This window comes from Typha latifolia, chromosome 4 (assembly GCF_019914945.1).
Source record: "Typha latifolia isolate L0001 chromosome 4, TyphaL0001v2, whole genome shotgun sequence".
In the NCBI taxonomy this organism is placed as follows: domain Eukaryota; kingdom Viridiplantae; phylum Streptophyta; class Magnoliopsida; order Poales; family Typhaceae; genus Typha; species Typha latifolia.
In genome coordinates this window covers 11,165,793-11,192,140 of record NC_133089.1, presented here as the reverse complement: position 1 = coordinate 11,192,140, position 26,348 = coordinate 11,165,793, and the positions used below count along the sequence as shown (strand labels likewise).

Here is a 26,348-nt window from a genome sequence, read left to right as displayed (position 1 = left end):
AGTAAGATCTTTGACCTTTTACAAACAGGCATAAAGCCTCATTAAAGTTGATAAGAGTTATATGTAATTTCGGAAACAATCTCCACAACTTTGTAAGCCAATAAGAAATATTTTCTTTTAAATTTCAGAAACGTAATGTCAAAGTCCATTAGAAAGTGAGCAAACCTTTTATGCTTAATTGACTCTCTTAATTGGTACTGCCAGTTTAGACATTTCCTTTTCCCTGGAAGAAGCTGAATCATAATTGACTATAATAATAATAACAATATACAGCAGCATGTCCAAACCTCAAAAAATGACTTCAGAAGTATGCTAACAAAAATCTACATTTACATAATACATTTAGCCGCTATGTGGTCATGAGAAATCATCCTCACCATTGTAGTAGTCTTCATTGTTATCACTTTCTTGCTCATATATTTCATACTTTCCATCACTAAAGTCGGAACCATAGCCCAAATCATTCTGCTGGGTGTCCTTGGCATCTTTGTTGAATGGAAAGCAGCGCAGAAGCTCCTGAAGGTAATCATTGGGAATGCTTTCTTGAAGATTGTCTAATAACATGTATAGGAAAACAATTATAATTTTCTATTAGAAGGGAATTAGAATTAATCCACAGGACGATACCTTGGCACATCATTCAAAGAGGAGGAGAAAAACTGCACTGAATATTGGAACAATATAACCTCATTAAAAGAGCATTAGTAAAAATATAACAATAATAAATTAGAGCGGTTTGATACAGCTTGATGTAGAAAAGATCAACAGTAAATTAGCACAAGCTTCATAAACAATCATAGCCAATCTGAAATTGCAACTTTCTTTCTAACTAGAAAACTATAAGGAAAACTACTTTGCAATCTAAACCACACTGAAGAACGCATTCTATACTGTTTGATGCTTGCAACAGCAAGAAAGTAGTCCATCAAGTTCACATATTACTGAAATTCTAAGAGCTGTTGCATGGAAAACTAATGAAATTATGGATGCAAGGCACTCTCCCAATCTATCTTCTGAAGACCTTGCTTTATTATATACATGATCACGAGTTGATAAAAGTCTATAGGTTGCCAGGGAAGTAATGATTGCTAGCCCACAAGTGATCTCAGATATGAAAACATTATTTTTGCACAATCCGACAAACTAATCACACCTTGATAGCACTAGCAAAATCAGATATCATCAATTCAATGTGCATCAATCATAATTAAATACAGAAATTTTCTATCAAAATTAGTAATAGGAAAAGAAAGGAAGATGCTGCAATCATGCTAGATCTCTAAGTTGTAAAATTCTTTATATTTATCGCTTATCCTACATTCTGTTATACGGGGATCTGCTGTCATTGAGAAAGAGGCATGCTGAAGCTTAAGATCTCGAGAAAAAATAACTACTTGGAAGCTCACTAAACACAGGCAACTCAGAGCCACTTTGTAGTGTCAGAATATACTTCTGGAGGATCTTGAACAGATTGTTGAATTTATTTCATTTGCACTATGCACAAATAGCTTTTCATCTACACGGTCATACAAATTTTCTGTCTACTATATGAATTGAGTGGAAATAATTGAAATAAAAAGAGATTGGACCAAACATTGTCGAAGGGATAAAACAGCCAGATTTTATATTGAACCAAGACAGATAAGTAGAGAAAAGTATAAAAAAATCTTGGTATGCACAACGAAATGAAATTTGGTGTAAGTGATGAAACAAAAGAAAAGAGATATCATATGACTTGTTCTACAAGTCTTAAGGATACAAGAGTTGCCATCGACAGGGAAATTACCACCTTCCTGTGCCTATGAAAAGGAAAAGTAGATTATTACTGGGAATGGTCTAAAGGATGTATATTTACTAGAGAAATGAAAGAAAGTCGTATTATAAATTACCATTGCATCAAATTCATATCCATCGACTTCCTCTTCCTCCTCTTCTTCCTCTTCAATTTCACAATCATTAGGACCATGTGGCTCTTCATGTTCATTAGATTCAGAGCATGGCAGCTCATTAGAACAATTACTATCTGCAGGTGAAAGAAAAGGGTACAGTGTGCAACTGAACGACCATTTAATTCACAGAAATGATTGGGAGAAAAGATTCGATGGTAGATATGAATAGATATGGACGGTGAACACTATAGCCATGGATTAAATCACTTTTGTCTAAAACTCAGAGTAAACCTCCGTTCACATGTTCGTTCTTCTTTTCTAGTCTCTGAAATTTGCTGCTGCAAGCCTCCTCTTTCTTGGACCTTTCGAGCAGTCCCCGTGCAGACCTCAAATAGTCTTCTGCAGCTTCATTAGAATATAGAGACAGGAATCTTATACTCACATGCAACCTCAAGGTTCTGAGCATCGGCCTAGAAAACCAACCTGTTGCATGCTACAAACTAATTAGTCAGGTTAACAGTACGTGGTATAAGAAAATCCTGTGCAACATGATCTATGCCTGAGATAATTCAGACATAAATCTCAATATAAAAAACAAAATAAAATATTGCCACACAGCATGAGGAACCTCTTTTTCGCATGTAAAGCAGAAAAGCAATTACACAAATTATCACACAATCCCACAAATTGCACTGTGGAAACAGGGAAAACAGAACAAATACTGTCATAGAAACTCCATGTGTTAAACTTGAGTATAAAATTAAATTGAATTCAGTCTATTATTTAAGGCTCTATTTTCTTTACTCATGTCAATTTGTAGAGATTAAATTACTAGCCTAAGATCACAACTTGATTACAAGACTAGAAATTACCATAGATCTATTATCCTTCTAAATCCATCTATGTCTAATGTCTGCAGCAACTCAACTCTGCAGCATGATGTTATCAATCCCTCTTTTCTACCATGAGTTAAGCCATCAATTATATAGCAATTATAATGTGCTCAAAATATTAAAGAAGGAAATTGAAAACAAAGCCTACAATACAGAAATGGTTATCATCAGCACAAACATGGAAAATCAGATGTTTTATGCCAATATTAGTTCCTTTCTTTTCTTTTTATTATTGATATGTCAGATTCATAAACCCTTATTACCAACTAACGTTGGCCACATTTATGGAGACTTTCTTTCAATCAAGTCTTGAATCGGAAAATATTCTCTGTCCAAGTCTCTTCTCATCAGTTCTAGCATATCAATTTTGGTCTTCTTTCCTATCCACAATTTCTTGAACTTGAGCAAATCACCCCTCGCCAGAGAGCATGTGATCTCTTTTGGAGATGTTAAAACCATCTCAAGCAAGGATTTCCTTTCCATTGGCACAGGAGTTATTGTTTTATTTCAGTTCTATGGTTGTTTTGCTTTGTCAAATGGAACAACAATCAAGGATTAACAAGTGGTCGCCAGTAGGTGTCTTGGCAGCAGATTTGCCAAGATGAACAGTTCGTTTCACCAACAGTTTTTCAAAAGCATCATATGAGGCTGCACAGAGGTCACATAGGTAATGGCGGTGGCGGTGGCGGTGGCGGTGGCGGTGGCAGTGGCAGTGGGTAAAACACCTCACATGTGCATATGAAGTCAGACTGCATATATGGCAGTATGGCACATGTGTCCCACAAATATAGCATATTGACCGCATATGCATTGTGCAAGCAATGGAAAGGCATACACCTATAAATGCATATGAGAACTAATAGGTTGTATTTTTGATATATCTATTATATTCTTTATTTCAAATATTTTATTGGTAGATGATTATGAACATATCATATTTGTTAGAAATACTCATTTCTTCATTATCTTTGGTAATCTCTCAAGGACTTATTTTAACTGAATACTAAATTATGGGCAAAAGTTACAGACCTTAAATCCGTACGAACTTGAGATAGTTCTCAAATTACTCAGATAGCTCTTAGCAAACTTTTGCGAGGTCTAAAAATGAGGCAATACATTACCTCCATGGTCTCCTGAGGAGTTGTTTAATGAAAAAGTACATACTAAATGATCGGCAAAATTACAAACCTCAAGTGGGTGTACAAACTTAAAACAATTCATGGCGAGCTTGGGTCGCTATGAGTGAATTTCTTGAGGTCAATAAAATAAGGTTATACATTGCCTCCATTCTCCCGGAGTTGTCTAAGTGAGTATTGAATTATGGTCAAAAATATAAAAACCTCAAGTGCGCACACTAACCTGAAGTAGTTCATTGCGATCTGCAAATCATGTTAATATTCATGGATAAGATTTTAATGAGGATGATTCTACATATATCATTTAGCTACTTTATTCATTTATTAGTTTATTAACAATAAAAGAATTGTCTTCTATTTATGTTTGTTTATTTTAATTATTTGATGCATATGAACCCGCTTATGCACCTACATAGCGCATATGCCTATATAGTGCATTGACAGCCTGCGGATGTTTTTCACAACATTGGTGCTTCCCAGCATAGTCATCATGATGATGACAATAGAACAGATAGAGAGAGCCCGGGGATGTGAAGGAAGGTGGAGGAGCGAGGTTCGTATTTGGGTCGAGTGGGCAAGAAGGAAACGGGAATGGTCTGGATCGAGTTGACCTGGCTCAATCTGCACCAAAACTTATTTAAATTAACTGGATTTCGATGTGTTGTGGTAGCATATTGTAGTATTGTAGCAGCACTTGAATTTAGGAACACTATGCATGTGTTTTCTCTTATCACCTATTATATGTGATAGTAGTGCATCACTTGGGAAACTGTGTAGAGACATGAACAGTGTATTGCAAGGCGGCTGTAAGTGGCAGGCAGTCATCCTACCGCCTAGTGCCTAGGCGGAAGGCGAGCACCAAAGCAGTCTAGTATTTTTAATATATAGAAAGTACTAAATAATTATATATGATATATATACTATATACTAAACTAGTTAGACAAAGAAGCTTGTTAAAAATGACAAGGATCACAACTGATTACATAATAAATATCTAAAAGAATGTATAAAGCACACTTACTGAGCAAGTTGTCTGTGATGAAGGTTTTCTGATTTCTTCTTGAATAAAATCATCAACCAGTTCAAATAATTGCAGGCAGACAAAAGTCTTAGAGGGTATAACTTGAAATCGGCATATATCTTTCAATCTTTGCTTTGACCTACAAAAGACAATATCAACTATGAAGCATGGAAATAGATACAAAATATGGGGATACGATGATACAGATACGAGGTTTTAGCAATTTCTTAAAAACATGATACAGATACGACAAGAATACGTTAATAAATTAATTAATAAAAAATCTATTATCAACATCAAAGCATTTGCAGACTAAAATATTCTTCTACAGGCCTATACTAATATATTTCTAAAATCAAAACATTTTATACAGACCTTATGACCTATTCTAACATATTTTCAACATCAAAACATTTTATACAAACCCTATGGCCTATTCTAACATATTTCTCTTACTGCAGCCAACTTTAAGGAGGAAAAAAAGAAGAAAACATAAAAGAAACAAAAACTTTTCTGTCTTGCCAAAATGAAAGCGGAAAAGAAAGAAACAAAAAAGAAAAAGAAAGGAAAACAGATGTCAACACATCCTCGGGAAGGAAATGAGGGTTGTTGTCGCCCATCGTCATCATTATTAGAGAGAGGAAAGAGTCATGTCGTCGACGTCGTCATTGATAGAGGAAGGCACCCGATGTTGAGAGAGGAAAAAACATGTTGCCGAGACAGGGATGAGGGGAATAGGCTTTGATAACACTTTCCTCCCACTTAAGCTTAACGAGTAATGGGTTAATAGCTTCTTTTCACCCGATATAATCGATAACCAAATACAAATTATATCCATTGCGTATCTAGACATATCCAAGCCGTATCTAGCAATTAAATGTTCTTTTAATCCAAATATGCCCGATATGTACCAGATATGTGTCTAGGCATATCCGACCCGTAACCATATCCGATAAGTATCAAATGCGGATACTCCACCTGTTTTGGAGTATCCATGCTTTATAGTAGATCAGAAATAAAATCCGAAGCAAGTGTTCCATTTTAATAAAGAATAATGACAGAATAATAACATATGCTTTACAATGTACACTTGATGTGAACTATCAAAAATAACAGGTCTTTATGGCTTTCATCTTCTGCAACTAGTCAATTCACAACTCTCATATCCACTAGGAATACTATTTCTGCGTACAGCATTAGTCTTTCGTTCTTTCTAATCTCAAGATATCAAATAAGCTTGAGAAATAAATGGCAAAATTTTCACCATCTCTTTTAAGTTTCAATCTTGAATCTCTTATGTTGAGAACAAGAGAATGGAATTCTAGGCCCCTGTAATCTCACTAATGGCCCATGCACCTTCAGCCCCCGTTCATTTCAACTAATGGCCCTGTAATCACATTTTTCTTATTCTATAATACAACTCTTTAGTCTAGAATAATAGCTAAACATCATAATAACCCTATTCTAGAATACAAACACTATTCATCAAAAATACATTTTATACTATATATCAACTAAATTACTAATTTACCCTTAATATCTATCCAATCAATCTACTTTATATCAAATCAAAAGATATTTAAATCCCTGTGGTTTGCAACTTATCTAAAATGACTCCCTGTGGTTTCACAGTTATAACAGATTCCTGCTTTGCGCCTTCTAATGAACATCCATGTGATTCTATTTCTATCATAAATATTACTCACAGTTAGCAATCTGCGAATTTAATTCCATCAATGCTTTAGTGAACAATAATCTATTAGATAAAATGAAACAAAAGGGAGTACTTCTAAAAGTTGGAAACTAGAAGGCCTGATTTAGTATGCTTTTCCCAACATCAAATAAACCTTCATAAAATTCAAACCCATAAGGCTAGTGCATTGCAAATGTTGATCCATATGAGCCAAAAAGGATAACCCATCAAGACATACATGAATTGGTAATTTGCCATAAAATGAAATAGCTTGACCATAACATTCAGAAAGAGTTTAGCAAAGAGGTACTTCCAACTAATGGGAAAAGGAAAATGATCTATAGTACTTGTAGTAACACAAAATCTTAGTGAAACATATTGACACTCACTGAGAATTGCCACTCATGTCACCAAGATTTCTCAACTCGGGTGGCACTCGAAAATCAACCTTTTGGAATCTGGAAAGAGCCAAAGTATGAAGAGTTAAAAGCTACTATTCAGACTTCCAACTAATTAAGTACATGCCATCAAGTATATATGTTTAAAAACCAAATAATGGATGTGACACATCACTATATATCAAATACTGGCAGTATTGAACTGTGAAGGTTAAAAGAAACAAAAGCTCATATTACTTGTGCGTGTGTCTTATTAATTATTAGTTGTTAATTACCGCATCTCTTGTATGAAACCCTCTTATATATCCATCTACGGTATATGTATAAATCTTGATAACTATGACACAAATTACATAATTGAAGATATTACACCATTTGCACGTATCATTAGGTAGTCAAGTCCTGACTGGGCAGTGTCTTCCACTCGCACAGCCTTGAGTTAAGGGTGAGGTGTATTATATAGTACTTATTATTAGCGATCTACGTTTGAAGCCGTTAGCCTGTGTGGCATTAAGACAATTACACTGCCTCATTAGAGACTAGATTATAATGATAGTTGTGACGTAGAGTTATAGCTCTAACATTACCTGATAATACAAAGTCCAGGCATCTATCGATGAGCTATATGCTCTTGATTATTCTGTTGTGTGACATGATGATTTTGAAGATGAGGATATAGGCTCACGACTTGGGTCCTTAGTCTGATAACAATAAACAACCAGTCATAAGAACCATCACCGAGCATGTACAAGTGACATTACTGCTAGATGACTGTCCCTCCTCGTTTTTACACTTGTATGTAAATTATAGATTTGTGTGAGCATGTTAGAATCTAATCGTTTAAGACTTTGTGTGAGCATGTTAGAATCTAATCATTTAAGACTTTGTGTGAGCATGTCATAATCTAATCATTTAAAACTTTGTGTGAGCATGTTAGAATCTAATTATTTAAAACTCTATGTGAGCATGTTAGAATCTAATCATTTAAGATTCTATGTGAACATGTTGAAATCTAATTATTTAAGATTCTATGTGAGCATGTTCGAATCTATTCGTCTAAGATTTTGTGTGTGCACATTTGAATTTAATCATCTAAGATTTTGTGTGAACATGTTGAACTCTAACCACTCAAAGACTCTATGTGAGCAAACTATCATATTCCATGATCTTATAATCTTGATAAAATAGGAAGTTGGCTTAGACAACGATATGATTATGCATTCCTTGTATTTTGTAATAATATGGGAATTTATTGCAAATTATTTCAAATATGCTTATTTTGTTCGTTGGTAATTATCAGTATGCATTGGAACATTTATTATGCATTTACATTGTTTATAGATTATTTAGATTATACTCGTTGGTCTGTGTGCTCACCACCTCTTAGTGAAAACATTACAGAGTTAGAGGAGACGAATACAATAGCGAGGAAATAACTGATTTTACTTCCTATTAGAGTTTATTTACTTTATCATCTAGTTGAACTTAGCCCCTACGAGAATTTAATTATTTAAGTTTTGTATTTTGAACATTTATCTTTGAGGCTTGTTGAGGCCTGTGGAAATTGTATCTGGATTTATTTTGCTTGGTATTATCTATGGTTTTGAAACCTTTCCTATATACTTGTGAAAGCATTTACCGACAAGTCATATGAAGTACCACGTGGAGATTTAACCACGTGATAAGCACGTGTAGTTGAAGATGGGTGTTTCACTTCCATGACTTATTCTCATGTTATAGGTTCTATAAGTAAGTATTCTGTGAATCCTTCAAGAAACAAATTTGCCAACTAGGTATTGTCCAGCTCTTATTTTATACGTCTTCTACAAGCACATCGAAGTTATGCCAAATTCCTGATCTGGCTTGCAAGCTAATCTCCTTGAACAATAACTTTTAGAAGCATGCTTCACCTCCACTAATTTATTATGCCTTCCAAAGGTTCTCTTTCTTGTTCTTCATGCATCTATTGCAATTTGGAATCAGCATAAACAATTTTGTTTTTCCAAAACAAGAAAAGGTATGAACATTAATTCAGACAAATTAGTTCATCAATATCACATATAAATAACTCTACAAGCTACCTAGATATGGCAACAAAAAATAGCAGACTACATTTTTTTCTTAAGTTGTTCTCCTCATAGGCTCATACAATAACTTTTAGGACATATGTTGCATCCTTCAGCTATTCTCCATCATGCATTTATAGAAAATTGAAATCAGCATAATTCAGAAATTACTACTCAATGTTTTGTGGAAATATAGCTAGTCAGATTCGCTGATAAGAATCACAAAATCATGGCACAACTTATATTTTCTACAATAAGCCGCAGATTGTGGATTATCCTCCATTAATATGTAATCTATATGACTATATGTATTGATTGTTCCGGATAAGAAAAAAATATTACTTTTTGTAATAGCAAATCAAACATTCAAATAACAGTAGGAAGGAGAAAAGAAAGCAGACTAGCTGACAGCGTCTGCATACTCAATGGAACAATAAAAAAATTTGTTTAATTAATGTCAAACAATATCCTTACATTCGTGACTCAGGATCAGTACGAGGATCATATCCTTTTCTAATCCAAAATCGACCAAATGGTCCAGTAGAGAAGTAATAGCCAGATCTAAAAAGAAGCCTGCGAAATCAGGAGAAAAAAAGTTATGAATAAGGTTGCTTCAAAGCCAGATGCTCATGATGGAAAAGAGAACATAACATGAACAAGTTAAAGCATTAGAATATAACATGGAAGACCCAACAGAAAGTGCAAGCAATAAATCATGGGAAAACATTTTCTGGCCTTTCCAGCAACTGATTATGAAAGATATAGAGAAAGGTGACAGAAAAACCTTTTCAGCTGGTTTTCGGAGACCTGCATCCCATCATCAAGCATGCGCTCATGAAGTGACCATCTAGGCCATATAGGACGTTCCTCAAATAGTTTGGATACAGCCACCTGCCACTCCCACTCAGTTGTTCCCTTTGAAATGTTATCTTCCCAGTTGATCTTCTTGGGAATGCTTATGAATCATAAGTTAAGCAAACTGTGAGATATTGCAGCTAGTACCAAGATAATTTATAATATATCATAGCTTAGATATATTATATAGCTTACAGTAACTGACATTTAAGATTCAAAACATGACAAGACAGTTCACAGTACATGCTCCACCTGAAGCGAGATTTAAATTATCTTTGACAGTACATGCTCCACCAAAAATTTGTTGAGCTAGACTTGGGAAAGATAAATTTGATAGAATTCAGCTGGAGATACAAAGGGCAAATAAACATCTGCAATTGAAACTCTTATTTTTTATTTTTTATTTTTTATTTTTACAAGAACTGCAATTGGGAAGATTTTTGAGCTCTTTTCTAATCTTAGAATACTCCAATCAAAGTGCAAAGTACCAACTTCTTTGGACAATATTTGCACAGAAATGGGACAGTAAACAAAGACCGCAATATATGGTTCGGAATCATGCCAACAGCTCATGGTCAGCACAAGCTTTCACACTTAAATCTGTAGCAAATCAGATAACTCATCTGGATCGTGTATAAACTATCCTGGATAGAAATACGAAAGAAGCTGATTTATAAAGGATATTTTTTATGTTGAAAGCGATCGCAAGGCATTGATCAATATCCATCTGAAAACATAAAATGATCCTAGGTCAGTCATCACAACCCACTAGTAGCTAGATAATTATAACCACTTAAAATAAAAGAAGTATCATTTGCATCAAAATTACAAGAGCTAAAAAGGCCACATAAAATGGAAAAGTTATAAAGAAATTGCTAAAGGAACAAAAATGAAAAGTTCACAGTGAACTACCTAGAGCATTCATAAGAAAGTCCACAAAGACAGTCATAACTGAAATCTTCAAATGGTTTTATATCATAGGTTCAAAACTATGAATGATAATTCAAGAAGAAATCATGTTCATCAGATCGCAAAAATATAAAATACTCCACATCATTTAACATATAATTATTCTCCAGAAAATTTTATTAAAAACACCCTACCTTTTGCTTTTATTATCAATCACGACCTACCATACAAATATTTACTATTGGACCCCCTACATTTTGCTTATTATGCCTCGAGCCTGTGAAGATACGAGCAAATACCAACCACAAGAAAGAGCAACAAGCTCCAGCTAGTATAAGATTTTTTATTTTAGCAAATAGGAACCATAAGAGCAACTAGCTGATGCTCTGATCCACTTGGGATAACACACAAGCCTGGGAACGTACGAGCAATTGTTTAGGATTAAAAGGCAACATAGCCAAATGAACTCCAATTCTCAGTCTTGATTCTTGAACTCCAATTCCTAAACCTTGCTTTAGGCAAGGTTTGAAGTTGCAATTGATGCAGATTGAGATTACCTCATTTAAGGGTGGAACTCTGTTACCATACATGATAACCCGGTACAAACCAGAAGGTTTTTAATGAATTTAATTTTAGTATAATCAAGTTCAAGTCATAAATGGGTTGACCTGCCTAACCAAATTATTAAACAAGTCATGTTTGTGTTTATTACCTCAACCTGCTTATCGCATTTAATTTCAAACCATTTATAACTTGATAATCTGTTTATAACCCAGTGACTCTATTCTGATACAAAAATCTATTTATCATCTGAATAACCCATTTATAATCCGAACAAACATGTTATAACAAGAATAGCACATCTAACTCATTTATGTGACATAGGTGACCCATATAACAAGTTTAATAAACGGGTCATGTTTGTTTTTAATATTCCAACTCATTCAATAACGGATCATGTTTGTGCCGCCTTGAACTTAACCCAACCTAACTCAATTGCTACCCCTACCTCATTCTGTGTTTGGCCAAGCAAACTAACATGTGAAATCATCAAAAACCAACCAAAAGTAACCAAACTTAGCAAAGACATTCTAAATTGTAAATGCATTGCATTCTTGTAGTATTTATTGTCCCAACACTTTTATCTCTTACAAAAACATTACTCATGTAATTTGTCAAACAATTTTCAAAAAGATCAACAAACTTAAATTTATACTGTTTCTAACAACTGGGAGAATTTCTTAATATTTGTAATTTAAAGTATGTGCTTGTGCAAGAAAATAGTAGTTCTAACTTCTAAGCTATTCAATAAAGAAAAATTGTAGGTCCTTCTTAACAAATATAAAATCTTCTTAAAGAATATAATGAAAATCTTGTTGAGTTTCTTTCCCTTTTAAAATTGTACAAAATGTACATATATTCTTTTCTGGGGGCACCTACTTCTCATTACAAGGTGCTTGTATAAGTACAAAATAAAATCAAATATTAATTTTAATCATGGTTCGCATGACCTGCTGATTCCAATCCAAGCCTGATCCGAACTCTCTATCTCTCTTTCTCTCTTTCACTCATTCCTCTCTCTCTCTCTCTTTCATTCTTTCTTTCTCATTTTCTCTTCTTACTATATAGCTATTATTTTTCTTACAGAGATATCTAACTCCGACGAACTTTGGCGACACAAATCTAACTCTGGCGAACTCTACTACGTAATTTTTAAAATTATTTCTTTATTTCTCTCTCAATATTTTCATTTCTTTCACTCTCTATCTCATTTTCTTCTCTTTTCTTCTTCTTCACTGCACCATAATTTTTCTTTCTTTTGTTTGGTTTTCTTTCACTCGTTCTCTCTAATATCTTATTCTTTTTAGTTCTAACTGCATCATAGTTTTTCTTCTTTATTTTTTTTATCATTTTTTTTAACTTATAAAAAATTTCTGCATTTTTAAAAAATATTTAGAATTTATATAATTAAAAAAAATCTGATCCAATCCAAGCGACCAATACAGCCAATACGTATCTTTTTTTCAAAAGACCGATCTGGATCCCTATTTTTCGAACCTTGATTTTAATATAGTCAAAACAATAATGCCTTTAAATTTGGAATACCTAATATCTAGGCCCCCGTTTGTTTTGGGTTTAGGGAAGGTCTAACCAAACACTAAAATAACTTTATTTTCCTTAATCAAGTTCAGTCCTCAATAAATAATTAAATAACATTATATAATTTTTATTATTCTTTTAATTTGATTTTAATTTTACCATTGACGTGACTTACATCTATCAGTATAATGTCTTGTCAATCTTATCTCTTCTCTCTTTTCTCTTCTCTCTTTTCTCCTCTCTCTTTTCTCCTCTCTTTCAAAATACACAAATATTTATATTGTAAATATTATGTCCTATTACATGAGAACCCTAGAAATAAAATAAAAATTACAGAAAAATAGTGTGAATAATTTGAGTAGATAAAATATAATTATTTTTAAAATATTTTTACTAAAAATATCGTTTAATGTAGGTTTAATAAAAAATTATATAAAATAAAAGTAACTCGTTGGTTATTAAAAAGGGTGTAAAAACATTGTTTTATAGGCTTAAAAATATATTTGCGGGCTTAAGGTTAACTAAATTGGCCAATTTACAAGCTTAGAAGGCAGCAAGACTAGTTAACTAGCTTACAAAAAAAGCCATTGCAGGCTTAAAAATAAAATTGTAGACGTACGAAAAAAATTGTTATTATAAATTAACTATACACATCCAACGATTGTTAATAAATATTACGTGATGTTTATTTAAAGAAATTAAAAAAATCATGATGAGTCACTACTCTGACATTTGCAGGCTTATATGTTATATATTTGCCGGCTTAGTCGGATTATTTGCTGACTTAGAATGTAAAGTATGCAAATAAGAAGAATAAGTCCATATACTGAGACTTATCAAATCATGTCTAATCTCATCATCACTGTCCTCTCTCTTCTCTCCTCTTTCTCAGCGAGGAAAATGGAGAGAGAATAATTCTGTTTGCGGGCTTAATCGCAAGACATGTTCAGTTTGCAGACTGGATTTGCGGGCTTAATCGCAAGACATGTTTAGTTTGCAGACTGAATTTGTGGGCTTAATTGCTCCTAGGGTGTTCAGTTTGAAGACGCAAGGCAGCAAATATATCTCTCATATTCATTTAAGCCAACAAATTGTTATCATAGACACCATATAATTCTGCAAATAATTTAAAAATTACACTTACGTCCGCAGATGACTATTATAGACAACACATATTCATTTTAAGCCTGCAAATATATCTCTCATATTTATTTAAGCTTGCAAATATATCTCCAATATTCATTTAAGCCTACAAATTACACTTTAGCCCGCAAATGACTATTATAGACACCACATATTATTCATAAATTATAATAATGACTATCATCATTACATGAGAAGTGTAATTTTGTCCATTAAATTTATATCTCATCCATTTCCCTCCAAAACCAACACTTTTTCACCTTTTCACATCACATCATAAATAATAAATACACTCTTAAACTAGTTCAGAACTAAATACCAAATTATCTTAAACTAGTTTACGGTACCCAAATCAACACTAAGAAATGAGACTAACTAATCGAGTTTGAGGCTTAGTCTCGAACCAAACGGGGCCTAGTTAACAACACATGTATTAGGTTGCATGAATTTATCAAATCATTGTAATGTCTATGGTTTAGGAGGCCAACTTAAGCTACCTAACCATCTTTCCTTATGATATTTCTAATGTCAACGATATTTCATTTTGTACATTAAACAATGGAGCATCATTTGTCATATAATAATGCAAGCAGAATTATCTTAACATTTTGTAAACTCGCATACGAATATAATAAATTGATACTTTGCTCAACTATGTAAGAACTAGGAACCAACATACTTGTTACCAACATGGAATATGAAAGACAAATTGAGATCCCATTACAATCCATTTTTGTTACTTGTGTTTAAAATAATAGTGCTCACCTATCTAGCTTCTAGTTTCCCTCAAAAGATTTATAACATATTTTTATTAATGAATGACAATAATTTCACCATGAAAATGGCAAAACTACAGAAATGTAGGGTGCACTCACAAGATTTCTCTAAATTGATAACACTTTAAGCTTCCAACAATGTTTAATATCCTTCTTGCATTTCTCAAAAATCCAATCTCTAAACTTGTATGTACTTCTTTTATTGGAACCTCATTAGTGTAGATGAAAACTCATAAACCCACCAAACAATCAGCTTCAAAAAAAAAAAAGCAGGGGAAGAGAGAGAAGTGGAAACCTTACATTAACACTATGACAAGAGCTTGAACTTCTCCTTATGGATATTAATTATTTCATAAGAGGACTTTAATCACTTGATATAATTTGCATGTAAATTTGAGCATTCATATGAAAAGTGTGTCATGCTAGTCAATTAGTTTCAGTAGGAACTAGGCAAATTTTTTCTTTTATAGTAGGCATGTCAATTAAAAGTTTAAATTTTAGTTACATAGGAAGTAAAAAGTCAAGTTTCTAGTACTGCCTAATCCTCATTATTCTCATATGACACTTTTCTATGCAACTTACTGGTATCAAACTAGTCAAGCCATAGTTGCATCAATATAAGCATCTTGTTAAGTTTCAGAAGCAAGGTAAACAAAAAATGCAAAAGAAATAAGTACATGCATATGAACATATGTATCAATGTATGAAGCATCCCAAGATACAAGATAGATCAATATACCTCCCACCGGTGCTCCACAACAGCCCTTTGAATGTTTTTTGAAAACAAGTTGACTGATGGTTTAAGCCTATAAAAATTTGAATAATAATTGGTAATAATTAGGACCATCATTGAGAAAATGGCATAAGCAAAGTAATCAAAACAAAAGTATTCAATAGAAGCAAAGAAATACTATCAATGTCCAGAAGTTGGAGGCCAACTATATACCATATGGCTGCATTATTCAAACTTATCAAAGCAAAAAGACAGGTTTATTTTACTTTCTTATGAAGTAAATAATTTAAATTATATGATATCTAATCTAATATCTTATAATATGTAAGTAGTATTTACATTATCTTACCATTTTATAATTTGTTTTGTATTCTAATCTATAGTTATAAATATATCTATTATCATAATCATTTGTTGGTATAACTCATATCAGGTGCAATCATGCATATCATAGCAATGCATGTGATCAACCAAACCCAAAAACAGGCCTGCATGCAGTCCTATTCCAACTAATTTCACTTAATGCATGCAAGAAACAGCCCTAATTGAAATTTAGAATTTCTGATTTATCTGAAAGATAAATTAGATACACCTTTTTGTACTATTGTACATATAATGACAATGAAATGGAAAATTTAAACCTATACAATTTAATGAAATCATCAAACTGAAAGACAAAGATGTATCCAATTTACTATCATAATCAATCGTGTTGTTGGAATAGCTAAAGAAAGATGTATCCAATTTACTATCATAATCAAGCATGTTGTTGGAATAACTTCTCAAAATCTAATGTTGCTGGAGTAACTTTTTTGGAACCTAATAACAAAAAGTAAACCATGCCCTGATCAACAGTAGATAGTTGTTCACTAAGAAAGAATTGAGGCATTTTTGCAACTTATATATCTTCTTGTCAATTATAACGGTCTATACTTGCTCTAGAGATTATTCTTGTTGTTAAGGGCAAGGACAGGAACAAAATAATGATCCTAGAGCAGGATGCTAATAAAGGTACTTAGTCATACTAAGACAAGAAGTTGAAAAGTGAATATAAATGTATCCTGACTTTCTAATCTGCTTTTATTGAGGTAAGAAGGTCAAGAGAGGAAGATTGAAGGAGAATTAAATCAACAACAGAAAGATCAATTAAAAAGGACATAATGCACAATAACATGGAATGATAATCCCATCACAGTGTACTAAAAGTAAAAGCCTGAGCAAGATACTGGCATCCATATCGGTTATTTGTTGATAAAAGATAGTTTTCCTACTGGTTATGCAACAACACTCCCACATGGAATGAAGACCAACTCAATACTCATTAACAATGTATAGAAAGACCTAAAAGGCTAAAACTACAGAAACTCACACTATTTTCTCTGGCTTGTCCTTGATCGAGAAGAGCGGTGGAACTAGCATCATCACATCTGAGTTATCCATGTCCAGGCTTTCGCCTTTTTCTGCAATTAAGTAGACAAAGACAACCACAAATACTGAGCAATCAAAACATAGCCGCCACCTCTGCTTGATAAGGTGCTTGATAAGTACCTAACTGCGATGAGTCATCTGAACCCCAAGGCCGCTTCTTTCTTCTCGCCTCGGCAGCTTGAACCCCAAGAACATGTTGATAGTCCACCATGCCTTGCATTAAACCAACTTCACAGATAAGCAGAAAGGACAAAAAAGGACCTAAATGACATTCTATTGTAACTTCCTCCTCACCCAGCCGCCCAATACTCTCAGTGCTCTTACTCCTATCTCATGTCTGTCTGAATGTATTACGTCTAACGTAGCAATTTTTCTTCATTAAGGCAGTTAGATCTTACGTTTCGAAAAGGTGAGGAGGGGATACGGTCTTCTTAAGAAGGATGTAATGTACTATTGTATCATAGTTCAGTAGGTCAAAATGTAATCGACCAGTAAAACTAGAAGAGAAGAAAATCGGAACCTTTTATCGAACGGGTAATGGGGAGGACAAAACAGTTCTCACCTTCAAAATGATACGCTTGATTCACGCGTGCCACAACCTCCGCCGAGAGCTGCTCCTTCCCAGACGATGCCTCCCCCTCCTTGCAACTTTCATCCTTGGTTTTCGTGATCTTGAGGAGGAGACTTGCGGCGGGGCGGAGCACTCCATAGGCCGGGTGGGAGTAGGGGTCTTCCGGGCGGAATCGGAGCTCCATGAAGCCGGATTCCGAGCTCCGCAACTAAAAATTACAGAAGAAGCTAGTTGAATAAATAAAAAAATAAACCAAGTTGGAGAAAGAGGTTAGGGCAAGAAAAGTGCATAAAGGCATTACCTTTGCGATCTCAGAGAGACCACCGAGAGTCTCCACGGCGCGGGAAGGGGAGGAGGGGTAGCCAGGGTAGTGGACTGCGAAGGCCTCAGCCGCCGGGAGGACGCCGGATACGGCGCCGTCTTTGATCAAAGAGGAGGTCGAGGCTTTTGCAGCGCCGTCGCTTTGGGATTCCATTGTCGCGGAGAGAGGAGGGAAGAGGGAGGATGAAGGAGAGACTCGTCTGCAGTAGACCTGATCATTGGGCCCGGCCCGACTTGGCCCGGTTTGGACCGGGCTAAGCCCGGCCCGGGCTCGAACTACCAATGGGCGGCACGGGCCAATCTTTGCCCGCCCGGCCCGGCCCGAAATCCCGCCCGTTCGGCCCGCCCGTTCGGCCCGCCCGTTAGGCCCGCCCGTTCGGCCCTCTCGTACAGTAAAATATAACGGGAAATATTGTACACTGTATCATTTTATAATTTTTTTAGCCCATTCTCCCATCACAATTCAGCCCAAGTACAAGTATTCTTTAAATTTTTTAGCCCATCTCCCATCACACATCAGCCCATGTAATATTTAATTTTTTTAATATACCTTTTTTTTAACAAAGAAGAACAAAATTATATTTAAAATATATATATAACGAACTAACGGTAAAAAATACTATAAAAATAGCTAAAAAATTCAGAAAATTAGCAAAATAGGACCTCTACCTTTTTTTACCATTTTACCCTTTTAACATAAATAAACAACTAGTTTATAGGGGTATTTTGGTAATTTTAACTTATCTCATGCTTATAAATAGATGATAAATTTTCTAAATTCATCACACATTCTCAAATCCTCTAATCTCTTAAGTTCTTTCCAAATTAAAGGTTTGAAGATTTTTAGTATTTAAATTAGCAAATTCTCTCCAATATGGATTCCTTTGATGATCATATAGAATCTCAATCTCAACCTCAACCTGATTTGGAAACTCTGGCTTCGGCTTCATCATCAGGCAGTTCTAAGAGATTAAAGTCCGAAGTTTGGAAGTATTTCAAATTGATTGAAACAAAAGATAGGTCAAGGTAATGTTATAGATTGTAGAGCTAAATATCTTCAATGTAATCATAATTTTTCTGCATTAACTAAGAATAGCACTACTCACATAATGAGGCATATTAAAGATAAGTATAAAAAAGGTCAACTTGATATTAGTCAAATGTTGCTTAATCAAGGTGCTTCCAAAAATATTTCTAATTTTCAATGGAATTATAAAAATGCTTGTAAAGAAATAGTTAAATATATTATTTGTAGAAATAAACCTTTTACTAAACTTAAAGGTTGTTTACAAAGGGGTTTTAATCTGGATTTTAAAAGAATTTCTCGTCATACAATTAGAAGAGATATTTTAAAATATTTTGCTGAAGAAAAAGAAAATTTAATTTTAGATTTTGAAAATTTAAAACCTAGAATTTTTTTTACTAGTGATATTTGGACTTCATGCCAACATTGGTCTTTTATGTATATAATCGGACATTTTATTGATGATAATTGGAAAATGCAAAAACGAATAATTTCTTTTCGAAAACTTGATGAGAGTCATACTTGTAAATATCTTTCTCGTATTAACAAGTTATAATATCCAAAATAAGATTTTTTTTCTCTCACTCTTGATAATCTAATAATGATTCCATAATTTCTAATCTTCGATGTTTTCTTCCTTTACTTTGTAACCGTGAATTATTACATAATAGATGCATGTGTCATATTATAAATTTAATTGTACAAAGTGGTCTAAAATAAATTGATGAGCTAATTCATAAAATTAGAGAAATTATACATCATATTATTTTTAATGATAAAAGAGCTAGAACATTTGCAAATATGTGTAAAAAGTGTGGATTAAAAGCTAAAAAATTTCAATTGGATGTACAATATAGATGGAACTCTACTTATGAAATGTTAGAATTAGTACTTGAATATCAAAAAGCTATAATTTCTTATGTTTTTTTAGATATTAATAACGAACTAGAATGTCATACTGATTTAGAAAGGGAAAATGCAGAAAAAATAAAAGATTTTTTTAAAAAAAATTTTGATGCTACTGATATGTTATCAAGCTCTTATTCTCCTACAATTACAATTGCTAGTATGCAATTTACTAATATTGTTCAACTTTTTATTGCTTTTAAAAATGATCGCACTTTACATAATATCTTACAAAAAATGGAAACTAAATATGATAAATATTTTGAACATTTTCCTTTACTTATTGGTTTTGGCATTTTATTATAACTTCAACTTAAAGAGACCGGCCTTTTCGATATTTTTAATGGTTTAGATGAAGATAAACAAGATGACTGTGTTTCTCGTGCGATAACTATTAAAAGTTATTTTAAAAGGCTTTTTAATGATTATTCTATTATATATGGTTCTTCTTCCTTTACGTCTTCATCTTCTGTTATTCCTCCTGAAAGTGATAGTACTAAGAAGTCATTGCTTGCCCAACTTAAAATGATGAGAATTTCATCAACGTCGGGGGATCACTGAGCTTCAAGCATATTACAATCATTTTATAAGTGATGATGAAATAGATACTTTAATATGATGGAAGGCAAATGAGATGAGATTTCCAATTGTTGCTGCCATGACCCGTGATATATTGACCATTCCTATGTCTACTGTAACTTCAGAATCTGCTTTCAGTATAAGTGGACGATTAATTGATCAACGTCGATCATGTTTGGAAAAAGAAACAATTGAAGCGCTGATGTGCCTACAAGATTGGTATGCTGCCGAATCTAGATCGCAAATGGACGACCATTTTGCAATAGAAAATATAGAATTTGAATTTTTAAATCTCAATGACTAATGTAATTTTATTTTACTTTTTACAATTAATGGATAGATTATGCAAATGATAGATAGGTGGGTAGGTGCCAACCTAGTTGGGATGTGCTCATTCTATAGTGATGCAAAAAAAATCCTCCTAATTTTGGTGTAATTATTTGTTTAATTATAAAAATATTTCTATTTACTCATTTGTTTAACTATTTATTTTTTATATCTGCTCATTTATTTTAATTTATTTTAATTCTAATTTTCATTTACTTTATTTACGTGTTCTTTGTATGTGCGAACGCCTATTTTTCGTGTTCGAACGCGGTGTGAACACGGTACTGTGTAAATTTAGGTGAATAATAATATGGAGTATTTTATATAAAACTCTAAAAAATCCTGCTAAGTGACAACCCGAGTAAAAAAAAAAATTGGTCAAATGGGTAGTGGCCAACTGGCAACAGCTGGCCACCACCCACAATGGCACAACTATCAACTATGGCATAATGACAAGACTCCACAAAACCAAACTCTCTCACTCTCTCTATCTCTCCAATCTGACAATCTTCATTTGCCATTTTGCCCATTTACCCAAGGTCCAATCGTCCAAGCTACGGAGGGGGCGAGTCCGGCTAGATCTCGTGGCTGAAAGCGGTAGCTTATACCTCAATACCTTGGACCCTTGTGTTTATCACACTTGGATCCATTCTTGTCGTTAGCGAACCGCCGCCGCTCGGCGCGCTCAGCCGCAGCGAAGAACTCCTCGATCTCGGCCTCAGGCGGCGCCATCCCGGCGTCGATTTCAAATCGGTCTATTTGTCCCTTAGAGCACTCGTCGGCGTCATCTCTTCCGGTTGATATACCATAATGGAGGCTATTCTGTGGCACCTCGCAGGGAGGCATTACTTGAGCAGCATGAGATCCACTCGAGATCTACGGTGGAGCGTCGTCGACTGTCGGAATTCTACTCCGTTCTCGGCGTCCGCGGCTTCATCAGGACATTACGGCTCCGGAGGTAGGAGATCTGGAGCTCTACTGTTGACCCCGCCTTTCAGCCACGAGATTTCGCCCCTTCCGCCGCGGCGCCGCTGCCAAAGCTAGCGTCTTGGCTCTTGTGATCTTGTCCAATATCTCACGAGCCGGGTTCGCTAAAAATCTTAATTGGTAGAGCCCGGCCCGGCCAACCCAATATCTCACGGGCCAACGGGTAGTAACGGGCTAGACTATTCTAGCCCGACCCGAACCCGGCCCAGCCCGAGTGATTGGTGGGTCGGGCCGTGGACAAATGTTTAAGCCCGGTTAGCCTGACCCCGCCCGATGATCACGTCTAGTCTGCAGAAATCCAAACTTGGCCAAACCGCTTCGGGTAAAGGCAGTATCCGGACGGACCGGACCCCCTTCGGGAACTCGCTCGAGACCCAACTATTAGTAGACTAACCACATTTTGGTGGCTATTTGCGAAGAGTTTTTGACCAAATTATGCATGTGTCTTAAGCTACAGTGGCATTTGTTTCATGCCTAAAGTTACTTATTCATAAATTAGATTTCTTTTAATTATATTTTACAATCAAACACTCACTTATCTATATCTTAATTAAGCATCTACATAAAGTAAGTCATGTTATAAATTATGCACAAAATTATATCATCTATAGAGCAGTCCAATAAAGTTATATATATTTTCTAAATAAGATTTTTATTATAGGTAATATACTTATTCATAATTTAATATATAAATATATTTTACAACTAAATAAAAAATATAAGTAAAATTATAAATATATCTAACTTATATTTAACATGTGCACATAAAGATATTCTTAAATAATCTTATGCACGAACCAAACGATGTTATATATATATTTAACATGTGCGCTAAATTTCTCTTTCTCATTCCTTGATCTCTACTTCCCTTCTATCGGCATCTCTCATCTTTTTGTTTCTCTTCATTTGAAGATGCTCACATTGTGCGCGCATCATTAGAGCCTCACCACAGTAAGCCAACCTCGCTCTCCGCTGGTAAATCATTGTTCTTTCATCTTTTCGCCGAACCCAATAGTACCTTTTATAGTAGTTTTCGTTGCTTATTTTCAAGAGTAGGATAACTTTATTGTCATTAACTATGGAATTTGATCTCTACTTTTCTTCCTCCATGGACGGAAAAGCAACACATTGGGTGTTGAGCCACTTTGATCTAACCCAAAACAATACTAATGTTAAGCCAAACTCGGTTGATTGCTTTCTCTATGGTTAAATGTAATTAGCATTAGAATATTTTCTCTTAGCATTCTATTTGGACCTAATCATATATCTTATGTCAAAATAATTCACAATAAGTATTTAATTTTATGTTGGGTGATCACTAGATTAACTTAAAGTATTATAATATTTATAAATATATATTTTGCAATATCTAAATGTTAACCCAGTCTTATTCTATTATACTACCAAATTATTGTATTCTTATTATAAATATTAAATACTTAGTTATATTCTATTCTCGCCGATCACTATGTTCACAAAATTATTTTATGTTAGTGTTATATATCTTAACCATATCAATTTATACAAAATTATTTTATGTTAGTGTTATATATCTTAACCTTATCAATTTATATGAGTAAATGTATTCAAATTGTGTTTATTTTATCTTAATCCTAAACTTATTATAATAGTAATAAGTAAGTGTCAACCATATTTTACTTAATTATCATATTTTTATAAAAAATATATATAATAATATAAATTAACTTAATTGAATGATTTCAACCAATCTTTTCTTTTTATTTAAATATAAAAAAATATTTTTATCTTACTGTCAGCTAATCACATGCATACATATATATCAATTTAATATATCTAACTAAAATCTAAATATGTATAGCAACAACTCTCTCTTTTTTTCAAATCATAACACCACCAAATATTGGGTATAGAACTCTTACTTTGTTATCATCAAATTTAAATAATATTTAGTTACACCTCGAATTCACTATATTCTTAAATATAATATTTTATTAATGATTTATGTAATTCTTTCCTTCTTTTTATTTTTTTTAAGCTTTCCTTTAGGATTATTAGACTATATTTTTCCTCTTACAGACTGTTATAGCAGCCCAACCTAGAAACCCGTAATAATAGCTAGTAGGTTCAATTAATTATTTGGGTTACCATTTCACTTCATATGCATAATTACTTCTATAAATCTCATAGATTTGATACCGTGTGAGTAGGATCTCAAGATATTATAGGAGCTATATTTGAGGAGAGTTTTATCATAATTCAGATACATTTTAAGCGAGTTAGATCTTATATTAATTTATGAGTACTATAAATATTTGATAATGTGATTTCCATGTCTTTATTAAAAATATTACTTGTATATGTATTTTACTGCTAATTCATTATTAATTACTACTTTTATTTTGCATGAGATACCCTTATCTATTCATTTGTGATATATGTGTAAATTTTGATGACTGACATAAATCATATGATAGAAGAGATTGCACAATTTGCATGTATCATCATTAGTCAAGTCATGACTAGACAGTGCCCTCAACTCACTCAACCTAAGTTTAAGGGTGGAGTGTATTATATAATATTATTATATCATCGATCTATATCTGAGGTTGTTAGCTTGTATAGCATTTAAGTGATCACACTGCTGTGTTTTGAGACTAGACTATGATGATAGTAGATAAATAATTGTAAGGTAGGGTAATAGCTCTAATTTTGTTATATGTTATGATTCTGCTATAAGTAATAATTATATTGTATGTGAAGATTTACTAGAACGGTGATGATGATGAAGATAAAATAGAAGCTTATGACTGTGGTTCTTAGTTTGATGATCACAGACAATTGGTCAAATACAATGTTGCTAGGCATGTATAAGCGACTAGATGATTATTTCTTCTCGTTTGTATGTTCGCTATATGAATTATGTGGATTATGACTTTACATGGGTATGTTGAGATATAATCATCTATGACTATATGTGAGCTTATCCTTGAGAAATGAAGAGTTGATTTAAGTTATGATACTAATATGTATTTTGTATCTTATGATTATGTGAATTTATTGCAAATTATACTGGACATGTTTATTCTAATATGTTGATAATTATGAGTATGCTTTTGAATATTCATCATATATTTATATTATTCATAGACTATTATTGGATTATATTTGCTATGCTATGTGCTCACCATATTTTAGTAAAAATATTTTAGAGTTAGAAGAGAAGGATGAGGATATCAAGGATTAACTAATTTATTTCTCTTCTAGAGTTTATATGTTCTATTTTTCCTAATTAGACTTAGCCACTTCAATGACTTCTATGTTTTGAGTTCTGTATATGGATATATATCTCTCGAGGCTTGTTGAGGTATATGGTACTATGTATTTTAGATTATATCTACTTGGAATATTATAGTATTTTAGACCTTTTTTGAATATTTTGTGAGAACATTATACTAACAAGTCATGTGAGAGTCACATGGGTTATTCCAAATGGAAGACACGTGATTTTAGAGATGAGTATTTTATTTATCCTACATATATGTATTATGAGTCATCAATTGAATTATTATATGATTTATTAATTTTATAATTATTCTTTGTTTTTCTTATATGATATTTATTGCGATCTAAAGTAGAAAATGTTAAAGCTTAATATAGGCAAACTCTTAATTATTTTGGACCTAATTTGATATTAAAGATAGACCTAGAAGCAACTCCTTATATTTTAGAGTAAATTATATTTTAGTAGTTTCTGGTCTTATTTGAAATTAGTAAGGTTTTATTTTTCTCTATCATCTATTTTTAAAAGTACTTAAGGACACATGGTGCGATGGCAACTAGACCAATGAAAGAAGAAATTTAGCTGGTATTGCTAACTGGTGTTGCTACTTTGTTTGTCATTGATGCTCTCCACACTAAAGCCAAAACTCTAGAGCTAGCTCTCTAGCAGATGTCATGCTCACAAGCTTACCAACCTTGAAGTGTAGTCCAATTGCGCTTATCCATACTAATGAGATATTCAAATTGTCCCCACTAATTTGAATATCATCAATATTTCTTATGTACTTTAGGAAGTAGTGTGTCCCTTGTGATAGTATAAATATCTTTTGTATTGATACCAACCATCGTAAACAGTACGGTGGTGTCCTACTTTTTTATAGTAATATAGTTTACCTTTTCTACTATAAAGATTATGTTAGTACCCTAATATTTTTTGTAGTTATAGTTTACATTTCCTACTACAAAAACTAAAAAATTCCTTAAAGCAATTTCATTGGCTATGAGATTTAACAAATAACTAAAATATGCTTTGAAATTCTTAATCGCAGGATCTTGATTCGATGTGATAATTTCATGTTCTGCCTAATAAATATGTAATTAAAAAATATACAATGGTCTATTGTTAATTAACATTTGAATATAGAAAGTTATCTATGTATCCTCAATAAAACCTTAGAGAATTTCATATTTCTCTCTTTTGCCTTACAAACTTTATTTATGTTGTATTGTCGAATGAGAAATAGATGGAAATTCCTTATTTATTTACAAGAAAAGATAGAAATTCAATATTATCTCTTTATCCCTACCGTTCATCATATTAGAGATAAATTA

General features: G+C 33.3%; 1 protein-coding gene across 1 annotated transcript; it reads right to left on the bottom strand.

The window, feature by feature from the left end:
• Positions 1 to 217: 217 nt before the first annotated feature.
• Positions 218 to 18,131, bottom strand: LOC140787491 (uncharacterized). Its single transcript, XM_073136432.1, has 14 exons — positions 17,913 to 18,131; positions 17,603 to 17,819; positions 17,161 to 17,253; positions 16,982 to 17,072; positions 15,619 to 15,685; positions 10,638 to 10,678; positions 9,881 to 10,054; positions 9,571 to 9,669; positions 7,022 to 7,090; positions 4,940 to 5,078; positions 2,181 to 2,382; positions 1,890 to 2,023; positions 1,760 to 1,799; positions 218 to 554 (listed from the first exon to the last, which is right to left on the bottom strand). Exons 1-14 carry the CDS (start codon positions 18,084 to 18,086, stop codon positions 358 to 360), a joined length of 1,737 nt encoding a protein of 578 aa, XP_072992533.1. The 5' UTR covers positions 18,087 to 18,131; the 3' UTR covers positions 218 to 357.
• Between the last annotated feature and the right edge of the window lie 8,217 nt (positions 18,132 to 26,348).